Source organism: Ptychodera flava, unplaced genomic scaffold (assembly GCF_041260155.1).
Source record: "Ptychodera flava strain L36383 unplaced genomic scaffold, AS_Pfla_20210202 Scaffold_33__1_contigs__length_2856901_pilon, whole genome shotgun sequence".
NCBI lineage: Eukaryota > Metazoa > Hemichordata > Enteropneusta > Ptychoderidae > Ptychodera > Ptychodera flava.
In genome coordinates, this window is record NW_027248355.1 from 2,548,626 (window position 1) to 2,568,510 (window position 19,885).

Genomic DNA, 19,885 nt, shown 5'->3' on the forward strand with positions numbered 1-19,885 from the left:
CAGTCGTCTCAACAATTGTATATTAACCTTAAGAAGTAATATGCACATATAGAGATTTTGTGAACATCAAATTTTAGGCAATGTAAGAAATCAAGAAGTGGTTCACAGCACTTGTTTGTAAATATTTAATTTCAGGTTCTGTCAGCAGAGAATGGCGACCTCCGACACACGCTGGTTGGCTACAGAAAGCCAGTAATGAGTGTCAGCTACAACAACAACACAAGGCTCATCGCCGCCACCTCAGAAGATACAATAGTGTATTTGTGGAGGATGCCTTTGCCATTATTTGATGCTTCAGACAAAGAGGACAGCACCCTGTGAGTAGTCATGTGATGATCATGTGATTTCATCATGTCAACCATGTTGACACCATGTGATGATCATGTGATATTTGTTATTTTTTTCTGCAAAGAAGTGCAATGTGTATCAGCAAACCTTTTCAAGCACACTGGGTGCAGCTCTTCTATGGTATTAATTAGCACCTGTCAGAGGGTGCCCAGCGTAATGAATAAAGACAAATGTACCCCTAAGATGGTGTTGAATTGCACTGTAGCTTAACCCTTTGAACCCGGCTCGGACATAAAAGTCCGATGACATCATAGAGTACCAGGGGGTCAGGGTGCAAAGGGTAAACAAAGGCCCTGTGATCTTAAGTCTTACCTACCTTGATTTGAAAGTGTTTCAATTTGGACTTCACTGTGCATGAGGCTTGTGAAAGTATAAGGGAGAATATTGAAAATATATTGTTTGCATTTTCTGTATTTTTTTATCCAACAGTTTAACACCAGCAGTTTCATTGGTTGGTAGGAACAGTGGCTCTGTTAGTTGCTGTTCGTTTAATGCTGATGGCACCAAACTGGTGACAGCAACCAGGGATGCTGTAAGTATCCATGGTTACAGATACATGGAATAATTCTTGCCATCCATTCCACCTTTTTTAGCTCCCATAGCCATATGTATATATGGCAATGGAAGCTATTCTTATAGGCTAGGGAAATGTCTGTATGTATGTATGTCTGTATGTCTGTATGTCTGTACGTCTGTATGTCTGTATGTCTGTATGTCTGTATGTCTGTATGTCTGTCCGTCAACATCAAAAACTCCAAAACCGCTGCACATTTCATCTTGATATTTGGTGTGTACATGGATGATGGGCTGTAGATGAGATTTTGTTCAAATGAAGTTGTCATTGCAAAAAATATGCAAATTAAGTGAAAAAATGTAAAAACAGTCAAAATTGAAAATCTCAATAACCACTGAGCAGATTACATAAAAATTAGCATGTAAGTACTTTGGGCTGACCTGAAATAATTGTGCTTTTTTTGATTTTTTGATATTGTTGAAATATACAAATTAGTGCCAAAAAAGGCGTTTTGGTAAAAAATCTTCTTCTTCATGAACCGCTGGTCAGACAGCTTTGATATTTGGTATACAGGTCCCTAGGGATAACCCAAATTGGATTTGTTCAAATTGTGATGAAATATGCAAATCTATATTTTTAAGGAAATTTTTTGTCATTTTTGGTCAAAAATTTATTTCATCAAAACCGCTCGTCTGACAGCTTTGATATTTGGTATACAGGTCCCTAGGGATAACCCAATTTGGATTTGTTCAAATTGTGATGAAATATGCAAATCTGTATTTTTAAGGAATTTTTTGTCATTTTTGGTCAAAAATTTATTTCATCAAAACCGCTCGTCTGACAGTTTTGATATTTGGTATACAGGTTCCTACAGATAAACTTAATATGATATATAGAATATATGATGAAATCTGCAATTTTGTATTTTTGGTGCAATTTTTGACATTTTTGGTCAAAAAATGTGTTTCTCAAAAACTACTTGTCTGATGCCTTTGATATTTGGTATACAGGTTCCTGGGGGTTCTCCTAGTGTGATATAGTGAAATTTGATGAAATCTTCAATTTTTGTATTTTTGGGTCAATTTTTGCCATTTTTGGTCAAAATATTTGTTTCTCAAAAGTTACTCATGTGATAGCTTTGATATTTTGTAACATTTTTATACATAATTATGATGAAATCATCAATTTTGTATATTTGCAGCTAATGTTGCCATTTTAGGTCACGCCATCCTGAAATGAGCTATCAAGATCTCAACCATCTTCATCAATACATATGTCACAAAAAGTTGCTCTCTACATAACACAGCAGAGCTCTGTCGACTATTGGGTCGCTTGTTTTTTCCAAACTGCTGGTCAGACAGCTTTAATATTTGGTTAACAGGTCCCTAGGATGACCTTAGTGAGATGATTTCATACAGTCAGGAAATACTTAATTTTGTATCCATGTCTATAGTAGCTTCAGGGACATTGGCCCTATGTTTAAGATAATGTTGTGATTCAGTAAGCATTTGAAATGGTAAACTGTATTTGGTGTTGAAATGCGGTAAAAAATAATGAGAAAACATAGCTGAGGTGATTTTAGCAGGTTTGGTTTCCAACAAATATATTCAAAGTTTTTTCAATGTTAAAGAGTGATGGAGGGGGGGGGGGTCCTGGCAGATTTTGAAAAAAATCCAAACAAATGTCAATAAAAAAATCAGCCACAGAAGGTTTGTCAAAAAGAAAAGGTGGGATAGTGGGAAAAAAAGAATGTACAGTGTATCGGATAAAAAAGATGTTCCTCATCAATCTTCCAGACAACCCCCTTTTATCAAATGGTACACCCCTGATGTATTTTTGTGTGCCATTAAACATGCAGTGTATTTTAGTTTAAGATGTCAATCAAGTTAGGTAAGGATTTGAAAGGAATAGTCAAGTTCACCACAGTTTAACTTTATCTCTTGTGTCATCATCCTTGTGTATTGGTTAAGTTTGTAAGTTGCTCCAGATGTGGATATACCAGCTGTTCTGGAAGAAAACAATGTTTACTTTTCCCTATAGGGTTTCTGTGTTAATGATTGCATGTTGAAATCTCTCCATGTATCTGGTGCATGGGCAAAATGTAAATATTGGTTGCATGTTATGTATTTCAGTCTATGTCAAATATTGTAAATGAAAAATCAAGAACAGTTTGCTGTGTGCTTGTAAAAGATAACATGTATGTCAATTAAATTATATAAAATAATTAAATATTAAATATTAAATTAAATTATGTCAATTAAATATTAAAAACTGCCTTGCAGTTTGATTGTCTTAAAAATTATCACAGAAGTAGAAAATGAAAAGAAACTAATCAAATTGCTGTAACATGTTCACCCTCAGTGTCTGTAGGCCTATACTTAACTATTTTATCATTACATTCAGCTTTTTGTTATATCTTTATCACTCTCCATGGGCCAAGGCACACTTGGGGTCAATGTCATCACTCTGTGCCAGTCTGTGAATGTCAGTCTGTCTGTATTTAGGCCCATGTTTCATACAATTGGTGGTTTGTTTTGATAATATATTTGGTATATAGGGATAACCTAGCAATACAATTTTTTTGACAAAATGTGACATGACTTCGGTGACCTTTGACCTCAAATATACATATTTGTCCATAACTCAGTAACCACAAGTGCTACACCCTTCATGTATAGTATGATGGGACACCTTATGATGCCACATATTGTACCTCATTAATTATGTGCATATCTAATTTTGAGCAAGCCAATAGAGCCAGAGGTCTGATTTTTAGCTACTATAGACTATAGTCTATAGAAGCTATTGGGATGGGTATCCGTCCGGCGTCCGTCGTCAGTCTGTATGTATGTATGTATGTATGTATGTATGTATGTATGTATGTATGTATGTCCGTTTGTGAGGCGTCCGTCCACTCAAATATCTTGAGAACCGCAGTACTTACTGATTTGATATTTGTTGTGTAGATGAAAAATACGATTTTGAGAAACTATTTTTTTTAATTTTTTGATATTGTTGAAAATAGGCAAATTAATGCCAAAAAAAGTGTTTTTGGTAAAAAATCTTCTTCATAACCGCTGGTCAGACAGCTTTGTTATTTGGTATACAGGTCCCTAGGGGTAACCCAACTTAGACTTGTTCAAATTGTGATGAAATATGCAAATCTGTATTTTTAAGGAATTTTTTTGTCATTTTTGGTCAAAATTTGACTTACATTGTATGTAATTCTTGTACTGTGTAAACCCTATCAATTCACCCAGAAAAAAATAATTAATATGATTTTAAATAATTGAATTAATTAGGAAATCATCAAAGCCAAAATAATTTTAGTGTAGAATTATCAGAAAGTTCAACTTTTTTTGACAGTTCATAGTGAAATGCTTACCATCTTGGAGGATTAAAACATGTAAAGGCAACTTTCCTGAATCCCAACTTTGACATATTCTGAACCGTCATTTATTGTGCCCTGTATGTTATCTAAAAGAAATTGCTCAAAATAGTCAATAGAGATAGAGATAGAGATAGAGAAAGTTCTAATTTCCATTTATGGTTGACTTGGTAAGGATAAAATAAAATTACTTTTTGAGGAAAAAAATAGAGTGGTCAATTAAAAGAGTGGTCAAAGTGATAGGGTTTTTATGGTAAAGCTGGGCTGTATAAAGATTCCTCATGTGCTATTTATAGCAATTATGCAATCTGTGTAAACAGTGCAATGAAAGTGTAACATGATTCCTTATAATGCTTTTGATGACCTTGAACTTCTTAAGTTTCAAACCTTTGTCTCTTCAGTGTGCTTTCTCTGAGTATGTACAGTCTCACAGAACTCACAATGTTAATCAAAGATATCCACCTTCTTCATCAATACATGTGTCACAAAAGGTTATTCTCTACATAACTCAACAGAGCTCTGTCAACTGTTGAGTTGCTTGTTCTTTCAAAACCGCTGGTCAGACAGCTTTAATATTTGGTTTACATGTCCCTAGGATGACCTTAGTGAGATAATTTCATACAGTAAGGAAATACTTAATTTTGTATCCATGTCTATAGTAGCTTCAGGGACTTTGGCCCTATGTTTGATATATAGGGATAACTATAGGAGAGAATTTTTTTTGACAAATGTAATGTGACCTCGGTGACCTTTGACCTCAAATATACATATTTGTCCATAACTCAGTAACCACAAGTGCTACACCCTTCATATCTGGTATGATTGGACACCTTATGATGCCACATATTGTAGCTCATTAATTATGCACATATCTCATTCTGAGCAAGCCAATAGAGCTGGATGTCTGATTTTTGGTATATAGGGATAACTATAGAAGAGAAATTTTTTGACCAAATGTCATGTGACCTTGATGACCTTTTACCTAAAATATATGTTTATGTCAATAAATAAGTAACTACAAGTGCTATGTCCTTTGTATTTAGTAGGATGGGAGACCTTATGACAACACATGCTTTACCTCATTAATTTTGCACACATCTAATTCTGGGCAAGTGAATAGAGCTAGAGGTCTGATTTTTTGGCATATAGGGATTAATTAGCAATATAATTTTTTTTTCAAAATGTCATGTAACCTCAATGACCTTTGACCTTGATTATACATATATATGCATATCTCAGTAATCACAAGTTCTATACCCTTCAATTTTGATACGATATTAGACCTTAATATGTCACATCTTGTACCTCATTTATTATGCGCATATGTATTTCTTGGCGTGCCAATACTGCTAGAGGTCTGATCTTTTTTTCCCGATTTAGAACCATAACTTAACATGCCTCATGTGTTTCAAATTGGGAACAACGACATAGACCTATTTGCCCATAGATCTCAACATATACACTCCAGTGATACTTCTTAATGACCACATTTCCCTGCCCCATCAAGACTAATACTCCTATTACAAGTGGGGACTGTCATTGTCAATGACTTGTTTAGTTAATGGTTGTATCACAGTATACGATATTTCTAATTCTGTATTTTTTCCATGTTATATTCTGAATAAATACATTAAACATATTTCACTGTCTCCAGTACATTACATTTAAGTATTTTCACTTCATGCACTTTATCCCTTTCACACATGTTCAAATATCTGACCAGAGAACAAACACTAAATAGTCCAGGATGGGAGCTACAGTGTCATTGACGCTATTTTTCATTTCTCAGTATTTTGCTTTCAGTTTAATTCAAAGTTGTGAAAAATACAGATTCCTCAATTTTTTCTGATAATTAAGCCTTTGCCTATTTAGGCTAGTGCTGTATATACACTTAGAATGGCATCAAATTTTGAGTGTAAGTTGTTGGATTTTTCACAAAGAGGAAAGTTGTGTCATTTATTCCTTTCGCTTGTGTGTATGATTTCAAAGTGAAGAAAAATAATTATAATTTGAAACACTAATACAGTATAAAAGAAAATGGCCTTGAGTACTTTCTAAAATTTAAAATAAATTGCCCTTTCCCTGAAATGAAAAATGTTGAGCAATACAAGATTTGCTGTCATCATTTCAGTGTTGTCATTGATTTGTATCATTTGGTGTATCAGATGATGATGGTATGGAACGTGTCGTACAGTGATCTAGAAGGCCAGTCTGAGATTGCACCAGCCAGGACACTCCATGCATGTCATCAAGATTGGATCAATGACTGTGCATGGTCTGATATAGGAGATGTGGTGGTAAGTTAATGTTATCCAATGCCATTCAATGACTATGTGGTCTGTGTAGGAGGTGAGGCGGAGTGATAGTGTTGTGTAATGTCTTTCCATATAGTGATGTGGATGTCTTTCAATGTCATTCAATGAATGGAAAGTGTGGAAATTGAAATGTAAAAAACCATGATGATCATTTGTTGAATTGTCAGTGTAAGTTGATGAATGTCAAATGTGAAATGAAAGGATGTTTTATGAATACTTGCTGATGTTTTACATAATTCTACATGTTAATTATTATTAAAATATACAACATATCAATGCAAAGCTGTAACCCACAATTTTCAGATCATCTTACTGTAAAAAGTCAGTCAACTTCAGTATTGTGTAAACTCTATGGGTGACAGCTATTATAATAACTTTACTGTTCAGCAAGTGTGCTTTGATGATGTTGAATAAAACATATTGACATAAACTACCAGTAATGATTGTCCCGGTGTTAGATGTTGATTTACTGACAGGCAGGAGGCAAGATTTTGTGACATTGATGATTTGGTCTTTGTGATTATCTGATAGGTGACTGCCTCTAATGACTTCACCTTGAAAGTGTGGGACATGGTCAGTGGAAAGGAAAAACTAAAACTAGTTGGACACACCAGTGCTATCAACTCAGTAGCCTTTAAGGTAAGGTTTCACCTCAGTTCTTGCACCCCCATTTCTTAATATGTAGTTTCATCCACGCTATTCAAGATATTGGAACGTACCAAATTTCGTTTGGTTATGGAAAGTTTCAAAGGAGCTTGGGAATTTTTAACATAACAGACTGTAGATTTGTGAAGGCCTGGTATACAAATGTTATTAGTGAATTTTGACATGCATTGAGACCCACAATTTGAGAATGGTTAGTCTGAGACCTGTACATGAGAAAAGTACCTTGAGTCTAGATTGCAAGAAACTTATATGAGACTTGTGTTCGACCGGGATACGCAAATATGACTGATGGCACTGTGCACCTGATGAAGGCACTTCAATCATCATTGTATCTATATAACCCAGGAGCCACGGATATACCTTGTTGTGTACTTCGGCTCCTGGCTGCCTGATGACAGAAAATAAAGAATTTAGTGATGAGTGGTACATTATGTAGCGTTTTATTTCATTCTGTACAGCATGGTTGTATAGTATCGGCCTGTTATGACGGTACAGCTAAAGTGTGGTCTCACAAAGGAGCTGAGATCACCACACTGTCCGGACACAAAGACAGAGTCAACGGCTGTGATATATTTGTCACAACACAAGAAAACAAAGGTAAGCATTGCTGTTGTGATTCGCTCTCTTCATGAACACTAAGTTAAATAACTGTTTGTTGCCTCTGGTGTTGGTTACTTGTTTCCTACAGTTAGGACAAAGCTGAGTCAGAGTCTTGCTGGTTCTACTCTACACCATGTAAACACATAGTGTGCAAGACTTTACTGGCCCTCTTCTACTGAGTTCGTCTCAATTACAATACAAATTAGGTGCCACTGAGCAAATATTGGTGTCAGAGAAACACATAAGCTAAAATTTACTGACATTTAAAATTCAACTGCTAGGTATTCCTATGTTAACCCTTTGGGGAAAAATATCAAATTTTGACTTTTTTTGCAAAAAAGAAGTCGAAAACATCATTTGCTCAACAAGTTTTCAGAGTGAGTCAATACACGCACTGACTTGAAAGGTGGTGTAAAAACGAATTTGAAAAACTGTCTTTGAAGTGTATTTGACATTAAAGAATGACCACAGGGTCAAATTCTCAAGACAATAAAACATTTTGTGATGTATTTTATCTCAATAAAGACACATTACCTTACGAAACACTGTGGAGGGCAATTAAAGGCCGGTGACTAGATCCCAGGGATCAAGTTTGCTGTAGTCAGTCTGAGAATTATGGAGGTGTCATAGCCTTTCGCTTTCCATTGAAAATTGTAATCTAATAAGTATATTTCCTGGCAAGACAATCTGACGCCTGATATAGGCCTTTCAAATTGCCTGCCAAATACACATATCACAGACATTCAACACAATTTTGACAAACTGACAAATTTGTCATTATGACATCTGTACACAGTGACAGACAATGCAGAAGATGATAGCTGGGCTGCTGTTGTTGAAGAGGAAGAACAGAAAACAGATGAAGACAAAGGAAGAAAGAATGTCAATCTGGATGATGTTGTCGTGGCAACAGCAAGTGATGATGGAACAGTGAAGATATGGAAACCATTAGTTGTGAGTCAACGTTTCAGTTATATTCTTGAATAAATTGATTTTTCATAACCACAACAAGGACATAATTTTGTGAACCATAAGGTCATAGGGAGAAATCGCAAGAAAGCCATGTGATTTTGAGAGAAAATTCAGCTCTGATGAAATTGAAATCAGGTATACATGTAAACGGTGTAAATTTCAGATGTATCTCAATTTACTTATTATTTCTGTTTTCACAGGGTAATGAAATAACATCTTTAACAGGTCATTCTGACAGGGTGCTGGGTGTTGCCATGACAACAGATGGTAACCAAATCATCACCACATCAATGGATAAAAGCATCAAACTCTGGTCACCAAACGTAAGTCAAAGACTTGCCATCTATTCTACTGGCAAAACTATCACTTGAGACTGAAATTCCAGATGTTATATTAATTCATTTAGTTCATTTCTAGTTTTCACAAAGTTCAGTTTGTTTGGCTTGCAACATCTCACCAACCAGTTTTTGAATTTTTGAAGCATTCTGAATATTGAATGCAATTTTTCTTACATTTATGCCATGTTTATATGGTAGTTGAAGACATCCAGTATATTTGCAAGTCACAATGCTGAAGTAACAAGTATGGCATATTCTCCAGATGGCAAAATGGTTGCATCTACCAGCAGGTAAGAGATAGTGCATTATGTGAATAAATGTTACTTTGTCGTTCAATGTCTTTTGTTGCAGTTATTACACACCTCAAAACTGAAAGTTTTTAGCTTTAGCTCAAACTTCCCCCACCAAAAATTAAAATCAGTTTCTTTCTCGATTAAATCAAGAATAAAATTTAAATTGACAACAAAAATCAAAAGTCTCAATGCAAAATTTAATACCAGAGAAACAAATAACCTTAACTTTAGTACTAATATTTGAAGTTCAAAATTGTCTACTATCCCGGTCTTAACTCAATTGGAAAAAAATACATTTTCAATTCACAAAAAACAAAAGAATGAAAATTTTATTTTCTCCATAAGCTACAAAATGAGCCAATATAGTCAGCAAACCATTAAAGTAATGAATAGATTTACTGAAACGCTATCCCGGAGGCATGTTTTTCCTCAAGTACACTGTAGGTCAGCTGTATGCGGTAATGTTTGAAGTAATCTGGGGAGTATTGACTCGTAATGATTTGAAATTTCATACAGTGTGCTACAATTTAGAAAAGTGTTCTCTTTTTTTGACCCACTATGTTAATACAGTGCAGTGAAATGCAGTGTACATAAAAATGTAGTGTTGTGCAAAAATTATTAGAGCATGAGTGGTTATTTTTTTATTTCAGAGATGGTCAACTAGTAATCTGGCAGTTTTCAAAGACAGAAACTGGAACCACAGATGTTCCAGTTAAAATGATTTCACAGAAAGTAAGAGTTTTATTACTGTCTCTGTTTAACATGTTAGATAATTTTATTCTCACAGACTTGATATTTTCCTTTCTAGATTAATCTAAGTCATTGTCAGTTTTATTCAGGTATATGTGAGAAATTTCTTCATGCATAGAAACTATCAGATGTTATCTAAGCAACTTCAGATTGAACAGTAACGGTTAAATTGCAGTGTGATGTCAAGTGTGGTCTGTAAGTTGTATCTAACTTTAGATCACAGGTTTATGAATTTGTAGATGTTTGGTGTTTCTGTCTGTGATATGTCAAATTGACATGTTAGATGAACAAATGGAGCAGTTTATTTTTATTCATTTTTACCCATTACAAAAACAATAGTGGAGAAGATAAGTGAAGAAATATTTAAAATGATGATACTATCATGAAAATTGGCATGTAGCTTCCTTTTAGGTTACTGTTTAAGAAAAAAATGTTCACCGTGCAAAAATCCAATATGGCAGCCATTTTCCAAGATGGCCGCCAATTAGCTTCCAGTGAAATGAAATTTGGCTACAACCTTGTGTTTTCAATGGTTAGAGTGGCCTATGTTCATGATAATATGGGTGAACAGATTCAAGCTGCATGATACATTTTTTTCAAATTTTAGATTTCAGATAAGTCTATCAACAGTGTGAATTTCCTGACACCATCCAAATTTGTCACTGGTGGAGATGAGGGCGCTGTAACAACATGGCAGATTGAGAAGTCGGATAATGCGGGACAGGCAGTGTGTCACATCAGGTAAGTAAAGCCAGTTTGTAAAAGCTCATTAAAAGAAGATGAAACAAAGAATGATAAGGTATATTCCTGAAGATAACTATCATTGATAATGAAATTGTATGCCTTGATAAATTTTATTTTAATGTCTTAATACCTTAAGGTAGTATGCACCTCGACAGCGAAAGACTTTAACTTTTGCTCAAACTTTCCTCAAAGAATGTTTCAACCATTCTCTTTCAAAATCAAGAATAATAATCGGGGGTCACTGTGCAAATTTTGGAACAAGAGAAACAAATTACTCGAGATCTACTGATATTTGAAATTCCAAGTGGCCGCCATCCCTATGTTAACACTATGGAGAAAAAATAAAATTTTCGATTTTCAAAAAACTAAGCTGGTAAAAAGTTTTCTTACACCAAGAGCTTTAAAACGAACCCGCATAAGTGGTAGATCAGAAAAGAATTGAAAAAGTTTGAGAGTCCGAATATCTGTCCCCGAGGCGCGTTCTACCTTAAACATCTTTGAAGAGGCTGTCCCGTATACATAAATGGTACGTTCCACTGGCGGCCCTAGTGCAGCGGGAACACTTGAATACCGCAACAGACACCCTTCACATCTGCAACATTCAAGCAACATTCAGCCTCTTTCGGCCGAAGTTTCAGCTTCTTTTGGCCCAAAGACATTACGACACCCCCGTTTACGATTATTTTTTCCCTTCAAACTTATAAGTAACTGACAGACCAGTCATATTCATAAGCGTGACCTTTGCGTTCTGACCAGTATGACTTTTACAGTGCCATTTAGGCGCCGCTTTTCAAACTTTGACAGTGTCGGCGGCTATTGCTATTGAAAATGAATGAATCTCTTTTCTTACGGTTTTTTACCATGTTCTCACAACCTTTAAAGCACGTGAATGCTGACACTATACTTCTGATTGGTGTGAAGTGGTCTCATAATGTGTTCGAATACATAATGTAAACAATATGGCTGACTGGTAAAAATCTGATGTGATCTATTTGAGCAACTACTGCAAACATAACATCACCATTGATAAAGATATTGTTGATCATTTACATAGCTTTTATTCCATGCTGTTTTGGTGTCAATAATTATTTTACTACTTTACCATTATGAAGTAAACTTTATCACCTTTTTTCTCTTGAATTCTTCATTGTTTCTTTGAAAAATAATCGCAATCATACCAATCCATAATCCAATAACACTAGGTCAGAATTTGTAAGACAATAGTTGTAAACATTGACACAAAACAGCACAAAACAGATGCTTTGATGCAAATCATGGTGCACTATTTCTACAGACAAACTTTAAGTGATTTTCTCGCACAGTAAATGCACAACATTTATTGATTGTCTTCTGCTCTTTTTAACAGGGAAGTCAGCAAAATTGCTGTGCAAGATCCTATACTGAGTATTGCAGTGAATTCCTACAGAAATGAACTAGCCATTGCTAGATGGAGTCCAATTGTATCTACCTACAGCACTGTCAATGGGAAACACATACGTGACTATAAGAGGTAATGAGTCTTATTAATCTACTGTCTGCTGTGTATACAACCGCTTTATATATACTGTCACTATTCGTATAATTTTGAAAAATTAAAATGGAACCCTCAAAAACACAGGGTAGAGTTTGCCTAATGAAACAATCGGGTTTTCTTAGGGAGCCTTTGCATACCTTTGTAAAGCAACTGGACCCCTTAGGATCATATTGATGAGTAACATCATTCATTGTGGGCCCAGGCATCTTCAGATTTGCAATTACATCCATGGTTCTACTCTGGAATAAAAAGTATGTGATGTGTTCTTCAGACTCAGTACGCTAAAATGATCACATGATGGTGGTGCAAACAAACCCATGTTTACTTAGTGTACCTGGGCTTGTTTGTACTTTGGTGCTGTGAATTCCAGATTTAACCTTTGGCTATTGATTGTAGAACAGCTTATGAAAAAATTCATCACTGTGTCTACACCAACTTTCATTACTTTATTCTGATCATCCTGTTCATTGTTGTGAAGGAGCACGTACACTTAGAGAACTGCCCCATCACCTTAACCACCTATCAATATTTAAAAATGCCATCTTTGTGAAACATTATTCCAAACCAAGATACTACTTAGTGCAAATTATTAAATTCTTTCTGTGTTTTCACAAAAAGACATGCTATAGATTTTCATTGAGAGATTTTGAAATTTTGAAATTAACTTTACAATCTTTTTCGTATTTCAGCAATTTGCCAGACTGGGTTGTCAAGGTGAAGTATGTATCAAACTTCTCAACTTTAGTTGCCACGGGAACCAATGGTACCATGGAATTATTCCAGGTAAAGAAATTTCTTCTTTCACTTATGATGAAATTAATCCGAGGTATGAATTTTCTAACAATGGTATTCATTGTTTGTCTACACCACATGTTCTCCCCACAGTAATTGAAGCACAGTGGCTATTACTCTTTAATTGTAGTAAATTATTCAACATTACAATTAATGATATTGTTATGCAAAATAGTGTCTATGTAATCAGAAATCCCTGGGTAAAACACTGTATACCAATACAACAACCCTCATGCATGATCTAATATGGAAAATAAGAGAGCTAGTTAAAACCAATTTATTTTTCTCTGTTGAATTAATAAACGGCAATGGTAGCCATCTTTAATTTCAAATATTTGTACATCTGACTCTGAGTGACTATTTTCTCTATTTTGAAGTTTTGTCACAGGCCGTTTTGACCTAATTAAAAGGATGCCTAACCATCAGAATGTGTCTACATATTCCAAAATACAAAAGTTCAGATTTTCTTGAATTGAACCTCTCACCCCAATACAAGTTGTTCAATGACAGCGTGACAAAATTTCCAGAGTTTCTTGTCAATATGATTTTCATGCTCTATGTTTACAGAAAGCGGGTAATTTCAGCGTCAGGATGGACAAGACTGCAGACACTGAGAAACCAAGCTGGTTGCACAGCATTGAGTACCTCTCACTGACCAATGGTGAGCTGCGAGACATCTGTCAGGCTGAATATGGTACAGCTATTATCATTGGTGACTCCAATGGATGCATCAGTGTATATCATGTTGAACAAAATAAAATATGTTATCACAAGAAGGTATGTTCTATGTATTATTATCTTGTCAATCAAATTTAATTTATATATTATCAGACTGTGATATTTTTACTTCTATTGCATTAAAATATACTACATATTATTGATTTTAATAGAAGTGTGTATCTCTAATAGTTTATCTCAGAGACATGTATTTTATTGACAGCATTGCATTGCATTTGTGTCTGGTTGAACCATATTGTCTTAAATAAAAAACACAGAATCATTGTATCGTATTCATATTATAGGTAGTATGCACACCTTAAATACATTTTGCTCATTCTTTTTCATGGAAACTGTACTATCTTCAGTACAAAGAAAAGAACTTGGATTATTGGGCAGTGTTTTGGATTAGAATATGTCATCCAAACTTTTAAGCAGTATGTCTATCCACTTTTTTTCTGTATGGCTCTGTACCGTATTTTAGTCACACATTTACATCAAATAGACTTTCTATGTCAAGTGCCTGTGTGAGATTCAACTGTTACATTGAAAAACAGACAGAATGTGAAGGTTTCATTGGTCACAAACAATTTACTAGAATCACAAGGTAAATAGACCTGGAATAAAATAATAACAAATGTGAACACTGCTGTTTTTTTATACATGATTGGAATACTAAAATTGTCAACATATCGTCTTTTTTTTTCATAATTTTCATAATGGGCACTTTCCTTTTTCAGATCCATGGTGACCACATCACAGATATCAAAGTAGCCAATGGGGTTATCCTGACAGCGTCACATGACAGGACTCTGAAAGTTTGGAGAAGCAGTGATTTCACACAGGTAAGCCTGAATAACCTTTAACACCCCTTACCCTCCACCGTCCATGTATTTTAGCCAAGTATAGCAGAGTTAAAAATGGGCTATACTAAATTATGGTAAAAGTAGGGGTGGAAGAGTGGAATGATGTAATCCATTTAATATTCTGACAACTTTCATCCCTGGCGTATAAGTGCAGAGTGTAAAATGTATCTTTCATAATGATGCTTATTTTTCCAAAATCGCCTTGTACCACCATGTGTTACAGTTGTTGGTCAAGATGGTCCAGTCTTACTTTATAAATATCATGATTCTTTATCTAGAACCTAGTAACTTTGTTAGTATTTATTCATTTGATTATTTGACTTGGTTTCACATCATTCTGGCACTGCAATGGTTTTTGCACACATCAAGAACATCCGACCACATCTGCTGAGTAGTAATAATTACTTGTCCGAGGGTACCTGTCATGTTCAAGAAGTATACACATACTCCCTAAGATAATGTAAAATTGTATGGTACCTGTCATGTTCAAGAAGTATACACATACTCCCTAAGATAATGTAAAATTGTATGGCTGTCTAGCTTGGGTCCAGTATCATTCAGTTTTGCCATTGCATTCTACAAATAAGACTGCAAATTGCAGTTACTTGATATACAGCTGTACTTTTTAGTCCCCATAGAGAAAGTCTGGTGGGACTTATAGATTTGGTCATGTCTGTGTGTGACCATCATTTTCAGTAATGGTCTCCAAGTTTATTAATCAGTTGGGGACTCTGTCATTGACAATGACTTGTCTTAAAAATAATTCTTATACAAAGGCATAATACAAGCAAGCAAATACCAAGGGGAATGAAATTCCTAAAAATCTCAATGTAAAGCCTTTTTAGAGTGTAAGATATCAGTTCTGAACTCAAAGTCTTCTTCCTTTCATTGTGTCTGCCGCAGAGGCATGTTTGCAGATAGAATGTGTAAGTTTAATAACGATTCAAAATCAAGACTCAAAATAGACAAAAGGAAATTCATGAGATTTTTATGATTATCATTTTAGCATACATTCTAAATATATATTGAACGAAGAACAGCAATTCTCCCATGACAGCTCTATTGCGGATTACATGTATCATTTGTTTTATCTCTCCACAGATTGGTCAGTTCTTCTGTCAGTCACCCGTTACTGGTATAGCCAAGTCTCCTCAGCTTGCTGATAATAACTTCTTATGTGGGGACACTCTAGGCAACCTGTATTTCTTGAAATGGCAGTCATAAATTCACTGATTGCTTGTTAATGTCTTCAAACAACAAGAGATATATGCAGGACAAACTTCCCAGTACATATTTAGAGACTTTCAATTGATTATGTGTTTCAGATGTGTGGATAAAGTTAAATTTGACAAAATGTTTTTTTCATTTTCATGGAAATTCATCAAGCACTTTTTTGAAAATCTGAGAATTTCCAAGAAATCTTTGTAAATGCCAAAAATTGTACTTAATGAGTTGCAGTTAGATTAAGAAGTTTATATATATTTGATTTGTAATGTCAGAGGAGAAGATATTTGTTTTGTTTCTAGTGTTTGTTTTCAAAGCTGTGGTTCTTGTTAGACTGAAAGATCAGTTGCTCGAGGGCATTCTCTATGCCTCTAAGAGAGGGGAGTGTAGACAGCGCCCTCAAGTGACAGATCTTTCAGTGTATAGTTCTTGTATGTCTGTAAATAGTATTAATTACATTATTGAAAACAGTAAGATTTACTTGAGTGACGATAAGCTTAATGGGAAAATTAAGATTTAGAAACTTTTCCACCATTGATGTATTTAAGTAGAAGTTTATTCCATGTGCGAGTTATTTATACATATATACAATTTAATGATTTTAGATTTAGTAGATACGTAGCTTACTGGTATTTGAAATGGTTCTGAGAGAAATCTCAAATTATGAACACCAATGTTACTATATTTCAAGATGTACAGATAGATTGATATCAACTATTTTCTCATGTCATTTGAAACAAATAGGACTATTCAGTCTCTTTTCAATGACACAAAGTGTGCAAAATTCACCAGCATTTACATGTATAAGGCATCAAGTACATATTAGCATAATAATATTAATTTATGCAAACCGTATTGATGAATTCTATTGATGTATGCAAATTAATGGTTTTGACTTCTTACCAATCTTTAGTTCACATGTAGCTCAGATACTGCACTTTTTAAAAAGTTTTCAGTATCTTTATGAAAAATACACTAGAACATATATATGAGGAAAATTTTACAGAACTTTACTTGTTGAAGGAGTCGCAAATTGAAGGGTTATTTTGGACACCCAAAACTTTTGGAACGTTGATTGAAAATGGACTATTTGAAAGTTGTGTTCCATTTACTGTTAGTCCTTTGACTGTCACAGTATGTAAAACAGTTTTTATTTCAATAGTGGAAATTCACAGGTTTGAATCTACTTTGCTGAATTTAAGAGTGAAGCCAGCTGGAGTTGTTTCAGTAATACTGTATAATCAATTGTAATAATTTAGGTTTTGTTTATTCCCTATGAAATGAAAAGCTCATAAATGTGAGATCAATGTTAATTGATGTGATATTAATGTGAATTCATGAATATGATATCAAAGTGACATAAAAACCAGATCAATGTTAATCACTGTTATGGATGAGATAACAATACCAAGTCATTTGAGTCACATTTGTTAAATAGGTGTCATGTAGAGACTTACTAATGCTTGTGGTATGCAAGCATTGTACTTTTTGTTACAAAATACATTTGTTACAAAATACAACCATTTGCAGTAATAGAGCGCAAAGCCACTGCAGTGAACTGCAATAAAACTGCTTACACTAATTAGTTTCAGCTGTAGCCATGGCCACTTTGGTGTTGAACAAGGCTACTTGATAAAGACCAAAAAGTCTGCTTGTACAAAGGCAAAACTAGCTCTGTCTGAGGCTCGAGTTGTAAATGAGAGTTTACGATTGGCACCCTGTGTTCAAGATTAAGATACAATGTAACATTACCATGCACTGGTCCATGTACAAATCTTTTTTATTTCAACTTCCCCAGACAAACTGTCTGCATGGGACATACAATGTTGTCGACTTTGCCAGCTGGCTACAGCTGAAACTAATTAGTGTGAGCAGTTTTATTGCAGTTCACTGCAGTGGCTTCGCGCTCTAATTCTGAAAAGGGTTGTATAAGGTAATAATTCGATGATGGTGACATCAATGAAGATGATGATTATAGTGATGATGATGTGATGGTGATGATGATGATGATTATGGTGGTGATGATGATGATGATGGTGATGATGATGATGATGATGATGATTAAAGGAGACAGATATTTTATATGTTATTGATTAAAAAGAGGTGAATGATAAGTGACTCAAGGAAAAGTGATAATGAATGATTGAAATTTTAACAAAATCATGTTAAAGGTTGTGGCACCATGGGGCAGTGGTGTTAGGGTACCGGACTCAATGTCGGAGGATGGCGAGTTCGAGACCCAGTAGGTCCAGAGTAATGAACTCACTGTCAGAGGATGGTGAGTTTGAGACTCCAGCACAGTGTTGTGTCCTTGAGCAAGGTGCACATTGCTCCATTTGGTAGTGGGTTATGGGTACCTTATCCTGTAATTGGGCTAACGCCCATTGGATTGAATTTAAACAAGCATCTTTCCAACTGGTGAAGTAAACCTTTTGGTAAAATAAGACTTGGATACCAACATCTGAGTGAAGCAACGGCAATAATGTTCTCAAAACAGGTTGTATTTCCCTGAGTGATTGCATTTATTGTTGGAGCCAGCGTGTATGTGAGATTGTCGTATTGTGGCAGCTAGAGTGTTGGCTGCTTTCTGTGCAGAGCAATGAGTGTGTTATGTGTGTAGTATGTATGTATGGATGGATGTGTATGGATGAATGTATGTGCATATGATAGTATGCTTGTGTGTGTGTTCCTATTAACGGGTAGATGCTTGATTAATGGGTTATTTTTGCATGTAGAGTTTATGTGGTTGTGTAATTTGTATATTTTCACCTTACTAATCAATATTCAAGTCAGTAGATGTAAACACCATACGTACCAACTACAAAGTAGTAATCGGATGTGCTTGAAAGAATTTTTAAGTATTTTTTGCAGTTTTCTTTATTTTCGTAGTTCAATTCAGATACGTTTTACTCTGGCAATATTTTGTTTCATGTTTTCCATCTTCTGATACTGTACTAGAAAAATGTCAGTATTTTCATATGAAAATGTCATGTCAATTCAATAACTTGTTATCAAGACAGGATCGCCATCTGTCATAAAGACAGCTATGTGTCCTGTCTTCAACATTTACCTTAGCCTTCCTACCCCCATTTCCTTGTATATAGATTCACCCAACATAGAGAAAACAATGGGGACATTCCAAAGTCTAAAGGTGAAAAGATTAAAGCAACTGTGTCACCTTAAGTAGGTTGTTGATTTCGTTTGTGACAAAGTTGCTTTTAATGGACTTCCGGCAATGGAACATTTACATAATTTTGTTGCAAGGAATCAGGTGTCCCCATTGATAGTTTTACTGTATGTTATGTTCATTAAAATTTACAGGTGACTATGTCAATCCAAATTTAAGTTTCCATTGGCAATTCAGAAAGCTTGAGTCATTTTAAACACTGAAATATATTAAGTAAAGAATCACAGAATAAAATACATTATTTATGGTCAGTAAATCTGAGGAAAGATGGGGCTTTTTTGTTTCTGTGTTATCCTATTATTTTCATAGTTTCAATCAAATCTTATATTTGGATTGACACAGTATATTTACAATATTCATATAGTAATGTATAAAGTTTGAGTTTTATTGTATTAAATGTCATTGTCTGCATACTTCCAATGTCTCCCAATTTGTTTTGTTTAACCCTTTCACCACCATGGTTTGTCCCAAATCTATTGTTTTCTATGGTAAAGTTGGACCTGTACACAGGGAACTGGGGGTGAAAGGGTTAAAGGGGCAGGTCATTTATCAGCTTCATCTCAAAGTAAAATTACCAATTTGATAAAGAAACCTGTTTGTGGCTGAGAATTCCGAGTATAACACTTTTCGTCCCTGG

General features: G+C 34.9%; 1 protein-coding gene across 1 annotated transcript in view; it reads left to right on the top strand.

The window, feature by feature from the left end:
* LOC139127622 (telomerase protein component 1-like) overlaps nucleotides 1-19,661 on the top strand; it is a 104,417-nt gene extending 84,756 nt beyond the window's left edge. Inside the window, exons 37-51 of the mRNA XM_070693540.1 lie at nucleotides 136-317; nucleotides 778-880; nucleotides 6,416-6,547; nucleotides 7,097-7,204; nucleotides 7,690-7,828; nucleotides 8,628-8,785; nucleotides 9,004-9,126; nucleotides 9,340-9,431; nucleotides 10,085-10,166; nucleotides 10,792-10,925; nucleotides 12,295-12,438; nucleotides 13,152-13,245; nucleotides 13,822-14,031; nucleotides 14,712-14,816; nucleotides 15,939-19,661. Of these exons, the coding sequence (XP_070549641.1) occupies nucleotides 136-317; nucleotides 778-880; nucleotides 6,416-6,547; nucleotides 7,097-7,204; nucleotides 7,690-7,828; nucleotides 8,628-8,785; nucleotides 9,004-9,126; nucleotides 9,340-9,431; nucleotides 10,085-10,166; nucleotides 10,792-10,925; nucleotides 12,295-12,438; nucleotides 13,152-13,245; nucleotides 13,822-14,031; nucleotides 14,712-14,816; nucleotides 15,939-16,061 (1,929 nt within the window). The 3' untranslated portion in view covers nucleotides 16,062-19,661. The remainder of the gene's footprint in view (nucleotides 1-135; nucleotides 318-777; nucleotides 881-6,415; nucleotides 6,548-7,096; nucleotides 7,205-7,689; nucleotides 7,829-8,627; nucleotides 8,786-9,003; nucleotides 9,127-9,339; nucleotides 9,432-10,084; nucleotides 10,167-10,791; nucleotides 10,926-12,294; nucleotides 12,439-13,151; nucleotides 13,246-13,821; nucleotides 14,032-14,711; nucleotides 14,817-15,938) is intronic.
* Nucleotides 19,662-19,885: the final 224 nt, after the last annotated feature.